Source organism: Cynoglossus semilaevis, chromosome 10, assembly GCF_000523025.1.
Source record: "Cynoglossus semilaevis isolate Cse_v1.0 chromosome 10, Cse_v1.0, whole genome shotgun sequence".
NCBI lineage: Eukaryota > Metazoa > Chordata > Actinopteri > Pleuronectiformes > Cynoglossidae > Cynoglossus > Cynoglossus semilaevis.
The window spans coordinates 16,929,309-16,938,168 of NC_024316.1; the positions used below are offsets into that span (position 1 = coordinate 16,929,309).

Sequence of the window (8,860 nt, forward strand, 5' to 3'; positions counted from 1 at the left end):
TCGTTCAGTCACCCAAATCCCTCAAATATGAATTAGCCAGGTGTTTCTCCACTAAGAAAAACTGAAAACGCAGCATGTGGTACATTTCATTTAGATGAAGTAAAGACTTGTTTATTAAAACAAATCTCTCAGTCAAAATATAATTTACAAAAACACAAAAAAATGTTTCCAATAACCTCACCTTACTATGCCGTCCATTTTAATATTCACACTTATACTCTAGATGTGCTAACAAGCAGCTAACAACAACCAATGACCTGACAATGTCCTTCATGACCTAACTCCTGGGAAACATGATGTGAGATGACCCCCCCCCCCCAAAAAAAAAAAAGACCCCTGAGGGTCACGACCCAGTCTTTGGGAAACAATGCTGTAAGGTAACAAGTTACCGGCACATTTGTGGTCATTTGAATTTGACCTTAGAATGAAGCATATTACTGGCATGTTAGCAGCGGGCTAGCATGTAGCACGTTAGCGGCAGGCTAACATCACATTTATAATTTTATAATTGTGGCATCCATATGTCCTTCCGTAAACACCGGGCTACATGTGACGTCACTGTGTCTTTGGCCCACGCGGGTCACGCCTGACTGTTCACATTAGAATCCAATGATGCTAAAACGATAACCATGTGACCAACCATGCCATTTCAGCAACATCAGAATTGAACATTTAAACATACTGCGTGAATGGCACAGACTACACTGCGTTTTTAACAGCCTACAGGTCAGCCCAGCTCCACTGAGAGTCGTCAGTGGACTCTCCCTGTGAACTGAAGCTTGGAGCAGCTTAATGTCTGTGTTTTGCTTCCATCCTCTGAGAACAATAAGTGCCTTTGTTGACAGCAACATCAGACACGTTCTGCCTGTCTTGGGTTTTTTCAGTTTCCTGAATCCATAAACAGCTGCATTTTATTCCATTACTGCAGAAACGCTCAGGTTTCCAACTCTCCTGATGCTGAGAGTCAGATCCTCCGCAGACGGTGGCGACGCTTTAGGTTTAGTCTCGCTTCACTTACCTCCACGTTGATTGGACTATTTTTAGCCGGACAAAAACTGATTGTAGTTTTCAGTAAAAAGAGAAGAGCAATACAGTGGATCGTTAAAAGAATGAGCAAATAAACGTGCAGCCCAGCTGACAGCCTTTTCCAGCAGCCTCTTATACAAATACCAGGAGCAGAAAAACTGTGTTGTTGGTTTTTTTTTTTTTTTTTACAGCCCTGAAAGAAATGTTGCAGCAGGATAGAAATCTGCCACTGCTCGAAGCACCCCAGCCTGGATCAGTGATTACAGACCAGACGTTTTATGCCCTGCACTTAAGTCAGCATGTTACTGATCAATAATTACATTACAGCCCGGCCTCTGTTAGGTCTTTGTCTATGCTGCACTTCCAATTGTTAAGGATCAGTAAAAACAGGGTAAATGTCTCCTGCTCGTGTTCAACATTCCTGATTCAAGTACAATTTTTTTTTTGTACACAGATCGATTTCAACACCTAAACTCGCTCACATGAAGGTGCTGAGAGTCGGAAAGTCCCAAGACAGATGAAATGTTTTAAAAACCTGTCAGATTTGAACGAGCGCTAAGAATAATTACAATATTTAATTGCACTACTGCAGTCATTTCCTTCAGTCTATTATAGTTGCTATATTAAAACAAATATATAATGGAGGTGAGTATTGTATATTGTTTCATTAACAAAACTGCAATAATATATATAATGGCGATGAGTATTGTACACTTATATTGTTTCATTAACAAAACTGCAGTAATCTTTGGTTTAACGATACGATTATTTAAGGTACGGCTAACGTATAATACGATTACAAGGTGTTTTTTGAGTAACAACTATGTGAATTGCAACTGTGAAACTTCAGACTCCAGATCTGGAAGATATTTTATAATTAAGGTTCATATGGGTCAAGAACCTTTCTCTATTTTTCTGTCTCTGCCAGTTGTTTTCTGCTCAGGTTCATGTAAGAGCTGCAGCAGTCTTAGTGATAAAAATGAATACATTTACTTGTCCAGGTACAGACAGTAGTATCATTGTATCTCTGTTTTTTTTACCCTCCAAAAAAAATTCCTATTTTGAAATAGCATCGAACATCAAATTTTTACTGAAGGTCAGTTGAAAATTCTTTCATTTATTAAAGTTTTCAAAAAATATATCTTTCGAAAAACTCAAAACACATCTGACAGGAACTTCATTCCTTCAACAAGGCAGGTTGTGAACTGACGCAAAAGAAAATTCTGCAACAAATACTGCTTGGAGAATACAGGGAGAGATTGCTTGCTTTCATTTTTTTCAAAAAAAAAAAAAGTCTCAGGACTTTTCGACTTACCCTCTCTGCTCTCTGACTGACACGACTCCAGGCTGCCTGTGCAACCTTCACTATTCTACTAGGACGAGCTGCTGCTTGTAACTCTGGATATTATCCAAGCTGAAGCTGTTATCAGTGAATCCCCCTGGTGGAGATTTCCAGTCCTACCTGGTGATAAATTAAACCATTTTCCTCTTGGCATTCCAATTGATCAAACCATTGTCTTGTAGGCAATTTCTGTGTAGCTTCTTATTTTCAGCTATTCAACAGTTTCAGTGTTCTTGTCATTAATACATATGACTTCTGCCAAGTATATATATAAAAAAATGCTTTCTCCACAGCTTGACTTTGGCCCTGATTAGCTGCAGAGGCAATGTGCTGAGTCATAAAGCACGTTGAGAACCTTCCACCTTTTGTTACCCCGGATCGATGCGGGGAAAATAAAATGAACAAAGCAATCTTTACACAGGGGCCTGTGATCTGCTGTGATTTTGTTTTTGTTTGTTTCCTGTTCCCTACTATTTTTAACTAATATTTGAAAAGCTGTTGAACCACATGAGCAGGAAAACATTTCACATCAGGTGTGGATTTGATCTTTTAACCTTAATGTTCTTTACTCAAACTCTCAAGTCTTTGAGTCGAGTCCAAGTCAAGACTGAAAAGTGTCAAGTCAAGTCCCAAGTCCTGCCGTTTCTGTTTCGAGTCCTTTTAAACAAAATTATAATCTATTTACACAGATCACTGCCATTTGTTTTTTGTTGACCACCTCGTAGTTTTTAAATCCGAACATCACGATCTTTGGTATCAGTTTCTCTCAGCGGCGCGTTGTTTGACAGCTCTTCCTCATTGGTTGTCCCGCAAAGTCCAAGTGAAGTCACGAGTCACTGATGTTAAAGTCCAAGTCTCTTTACATTTTGTCAAATCGAGTCTAAAGTCGAGTCATCAAACTGATGACTCGAGTCCAAGTCATGCGACTCGAGTCCACACGTCTGGAGATTACTGTTAAACATAAATAAAACCATAACCACAATCCTAAGATTTTGTTTATTTTTCCTCAATTTTTTCAACATGTATGTTATTTCTATGTTATTTCTAAACATTATTGTTCTTGCATGGATTTAGCACGATTTAGCAAGTTATTCAAATCTAATCTTTTGACCATTAAATCTATATTAAAAAAAATTTTCATAACAGCTATTCACTACATTTCAAAAGGCCATCAGCCGTTGAACGGATAGTTCTGTTCATGAGTACAGATTAAAGCAGTTCCCTGGAGTTAGATGGAGAACACTGGTAAGTAATTAGGTCAGACGGAGCTCATATAACAGACAGCATGAAGAACAGAACATCAGTCGAGCCTCGGAGTAAATTCATTCTGAGACCTCAACGAAATGAGGAGTTGACGACATTTTTTGAAACTACACAGACCTTTGGCTGTGTCACAGGTCCAAGTCGGTTCTACTGCAACACTTTTCATGAATACAAAGCCGAGCCGACGCATTGTTTCTTGGTTCTATCTTTTCCACAACACACCACACCTTTATTTATCATATCTGTCTCTGTTTCTTCTGGTTCTCAAAAAAATCCCAATGGGGTCGGTTGCGTCAGGAAGAGCTTTGGGCATCAAAAGCGAACCAAATCACTGTGTGGCCCACCACTGTGACAGGCACTGATAAAGAGAAAAGCTGAAAGTGATTCTTCTTCTAAGAAAAAAAGATAGCAGTGGCCCTCGGAGAGAAACTTAATTTCTTGAGTCGATGCTAAGAAATGACAGTGTTCTATTACAGGAGGCGGCCGGTTCTGAACTATTGCTTCAGTCTAGTGAGCCAGAAATCCTGCCGACACAAATATGATAAGCTGTGCCCGCTCTTAACAGAATCCTGAAAGGGTGTGATTGTTACAGTGGTGTGAGCCCCTCAGGTAAAACACACAACACCAGCGAGATTCAATGCAGCTCCCGCTCTAATGTCCTTACAGCAGCCCTGGGGTTATTGTTAGGGAGGTGCAATACTGTAACACCAACGCTTTATTGTATTTGTCACTACAGATTTTCACAGCAAAATGACGAAAGAAACAAAAATGTATTCTTGCTGTTAAACCTATGAAGTGAGTTCATCAATAAATATAAATGTACCCACTTTTTAAATAATGAAAAAAAATCATCGTCGTAACAGCAAAGTTATTTATTTCAAACTTTTATTCCAGCAGTGCTTTAGTACTCAGTATAACATCTGATTGACTTTTCTTTTATTATTATTGTGCCTCAAGCCTATCACCAACACCAGCTACTGTCAAAAGAATGACAACAACAGATGCTGCCACTGTTTTAGAAAACTATCAAAGAGGCATAAAAATATAAAATATGTCCATTCGACTATTTATGACAGACACAAAGATGCCGGTCCAATTGATTTTGCTGTTCGTTGAACTTGTTGTCAATTTAATAAAAACTTTTTAAATGTATCTGGTTGCTACCAATGGAGGTTGATGGTGTGTGAAACAGATATAAATATAAACGCTGCCTTCCTTATAGAGCCTTAAAGAGCAACTTTACCACTATGTACGACTTGCTAGCTCACAGCTAACTTATCGTCTTTAGGCACAAAGGTGAATTAATGATGAAAATGAACAAACAAATCAAGCAAAGAAACATAATAAGAAATAACGTAAGAGTAGTACTATACTGATCCCATCTTTGGGAAATTGCTCTGTTAGCAGCAGATATGCTCTAGCAAGCGCCAAGCATGTGGTTCCTCTGGGAATCGAACCCATGACTCTCGCAGAGACTCTCACCAAACCACTCAACACACTACAGTGTGTCTTTAGAACCGGCTCGCATAACCCAAAATGGCCGTGATTTTTTTTTTTTATCGCAATAAATTTAAAAAAAAAAGCGTGGCTCCACCTCCTAAACCCTCCTGTCCAATCATCATGCAGCTTCTATACCCACCCACTGCGCATTAACCTTCAGTAAAATGCAGCTTTTGTCCATACATCTTTGATTAGCATCCATTAGCGCCGCCCCGTTGAAGCCAACTGAAGCTGAGCTTCGACAGGGTTTAATACGGAGATCAAGAAAATCAGCTGATCTTATATAAACAAAACAGTCACGAGGGTCATTTACTTGTTGCAAAACAAGAGATATTTGACAATTTATTTTGTGAAATTTCACAAGAAGATGAGCTCCCTCTTTGTTGTCTTCAAGTACAAAATGCTGCCTCACCGTTTCTTCACACAGTAACTGCAGCTGGGAACTTTACATCATTCTTTTGATGTGAAGTAACAACAGCGGCCACTGCCTTTCATCTCTGTTGTTGTCAGACATTTGGTGGCGCTGCATATTTACCTCTAAAGCACAGAGTGTTTAGGAAATGGACCAAAAAAAAAAAAAAGCACTCACACATAAACCGACAGAACTGTGGGATCAAATTGCTGAGCATCTAATTTGCACTCGCTGCAGAGTGACTGACTTCACATTATAATAATCTAAAAGCAGAAATCATTAACACCCCACAAACACCTTTGCACAACACGTTCCGTTTACAGGGTGGCGTGACGTCAAAGGACAGAGAAAGCGGGGAAACGAAAGTTTTCACACTTCCTTGGCTTCCAGGGAGAGAGATGGAACAAAATCAAAACACACAGATGCAAAGTGTAAATAGATCTGCAACGCGCCAAACCAGACACAGAGAAAGCTACATTTGGGATCATGTTTTCATTAATCTTCTGTCAAGTTTAAAGTCAACGCATCATTATTTTTGTCTTCATGTTGGGTGTTGACACACACTCAGCCTCTGCTCGACCGATTCCTGGATTTCTCAGGATTCACTCAAAGGATTCTTGTTAATGGAAGACAAAGACAGCAGAAGGTCATGGGCTTCAATCCAAACAGCTGTGCTTCTAATTCAGGAGGCAGTGAGGGGCAGGAAGCAGAGTAGGATCAAGGCCAGTGCAGTATTTACCTCTGACCATATTAAAGGCCTCCGCTGGGCCAGGTGAACCAAAGAGAGTTCACTTCCACTGAACTCTGTTTGTAGTTAAGACAGAAAATCTCAGAGATGGAGGGACATTAAACTAAAACATTCCAAAGAAGCATCAGTTATGTTGTTGTTGTTATGTTTTTGTTTTTTTTAACACATTTCTTTTCAGGTTTGTGAGTTAAAAATACTGTATGAATTGATTGAAAACTACAAAGGCAAAAGCAGCATAATTAAGTTGCGTACCTAATGCAATCAATCTCTATTATTCTTGCTCTCCCTATTTCAACCAGAGCGGCCGCTCACTGGCTCTACTGCCAAAAAAAAAAAAAAAAAAATGACAATAAAGGCTGAAAATCTGTCTGTATTTGAAGTGAAATCATGACAGACACGAATGACTGCCATAAAATTTGGTCAGTTAAGTCTCAAACTGTGCAGCACAGAAGTCCTACAGCTGGGAGATCGTAGACGGTACGGCTGCCGTAAATCTGAAACACGCTGACTGAGCAGAAATTGAGATTAAAGTATCAACTAAGAGGGCGCTACTGACACTGAATTTGACTGAGTGACATGAGGGACAAGACGTCACAGTAGAACTACTTTGTACTGGTCAAGAATCATTTCTAATTGTAGCAGTAGCCGAAGAATTACCCTTTAAAAATAAAGAAAATATGTTGACAATTTTTTGCCCCCCCCCCCCCCCCCCCCTTGCCTTTAGCTCATTTTGAACTTCAAATATTGATTTTAATTACTACAAAAACAAATATTCACATTAATCAAAGTATGACATTTTGCAGATTTGTGCAGTTTGCCCATTGGGAGAAAATATTAAAAATGTTAAAATTAAATGACATTACTGCACATGCACTAGTAAAGCATTGCGCCCCATAGATTGGGAACCAATAATGCAACAGATGCAGTGTGTTTGTATGGACAGATGTATGTAGGTATAGCATTGGCAGTAAATTTGAGCTACATAATGAAGGGTAACAATTATTCTTGTTAATTAATATAGCGTCCCTATTTTTAATGGCGCCTCCTGTGGCCAATCAGAGGTGTCCACAGTTATTTAAGTCATATTTGAATGATTCTACTCTGGTAATACACTTGGATAAATGAGGTTGACTTTATTTTAATTTTAATACTCTGCCGTGACCCTTCTGACAAACACGGTAAAATCTTCCAAAGTCTTTTTAGATTCTAACCGGAACATTGGGTACTATTTAAACTGTGAAGCCAGATTGTCTGCTGCCGCTGCAGTTTATCCTTTTAAACATCAGATAATATCTCACAGGATATTAGAAACCACAGTGGACTCACGAACAAATAAGTGCAGCTTGACTAGTGTGAAAATAAACCTCTCAGAGGGCTTTTTAGGAACGACCGAGCCGAGCAAACAGTACAGGACGGATCCACCAAGGAGTGGAGCAGATGCTAGGTGTTCTCTCTCTCTGTGTTTTTGCGATCGTGTTTGTAATACATGGTCAAATTTGGCAAATCTTTAAATTGATATTTGTAATCACACGTGTTGTCGTTCGTCTGTTCTTCTCATGTTAAGATTCCTCAAGTGAGCTACGCCTCCACAGCTCCAGAACTGAGCGACAACACGCGCTACGACTTCTTCTCCCGGGTCGTGCCCCCCGACACCTACCAGGCCCAGGCCATGGTGGACATCGTGAAGGCCATGCGCTGGAACTACGTCTCCACCGTAGCTTCGGAGGGAAACTACGGAGAAAGTGGCGTGGATGCCTTTATTCAGAAGTCTCGTGAGGACGGTGAGTCTCACTTCAAACTAAACTTGTCTTCAGGCAATTTTTTTTTAAGGTAGTATTTCTCATTTAGTCCACAAGTGCTTCTCTGCGGTTTAAAGAGCAACTGTGTGTTTTAAAATTAGACTAAGCTATTATTATTATCCAACACACTTCCCGCTGGAGTCAGCAGAAATATGATCCAGGAGTGTGTGCGAGAATATTCTGAAGGGGTTTGTTTCAAGAATTATGTTTTGGGTTTTTTTCCTGCAGAATTATAGCTGTGGTAAACAGGAATTAAGCTCACGTCCAAGAAGTACTAACGCAGTATTACTGTGGCCGACCTGACAAAATGTGGATGGCTACTGTACTGTAGAACCAAAGGACGGAGGGAGAATTTCAGATACAAGAAGGTCATTGTTGAGAACGCTGCAAAAGTTGTGGCCACACACACACACACACATATATAAAAATATATATATGGAGAGGGTGGGGGGGTACTCTTTCTCGTTTATTATAATACTACGCCAACTAGGGTCTTGTTTACAACAGGCAACATTCACATATGGGGCTAAAATAAAGATTTTGATTTATATTATAATACTATTGACTGTGTATCAGTGCAACAACGAGTGGAAGGACAGTGAAAATATTGACTATACCGTGTTTTTTTAGAAAAATCTGTTGATTGTTCAATCCCTTTAATTAACAAATATTATTAATTATTGATTGATTTATAGGAAGATTCATACATGATCAAGACAAATTTGTCCTGTTTCTGAAATGATAGGAGTGAGTATATATATATATATATA

General features: G+C 39.4%; 1 protein-coding gene across 2 annotated transcripts in view; it reads left to right on the plus strand.

The window, feature by feature from the left end:
* Positions 1-8,860, plus strand: part of LOC103385318 (metabotropic glutamate receptor 4-like) — a 149,825-nt gene that overhangs the window by 101,392 nt on the left and 39,573 nt on the right. For both annotated transcript variants that reach the window (XM_008319174.3, XM_025059679.1), the window contains one exon: positions 7,856-8,072. In XM_008319174.3, the coding sequence (XP_008317396.1) occupies positions 7,856-8,072 (217 nt within the window). The remainder of the gene's footprint in view (positions 1-7,855; positions 8,073-8,860) is intronic.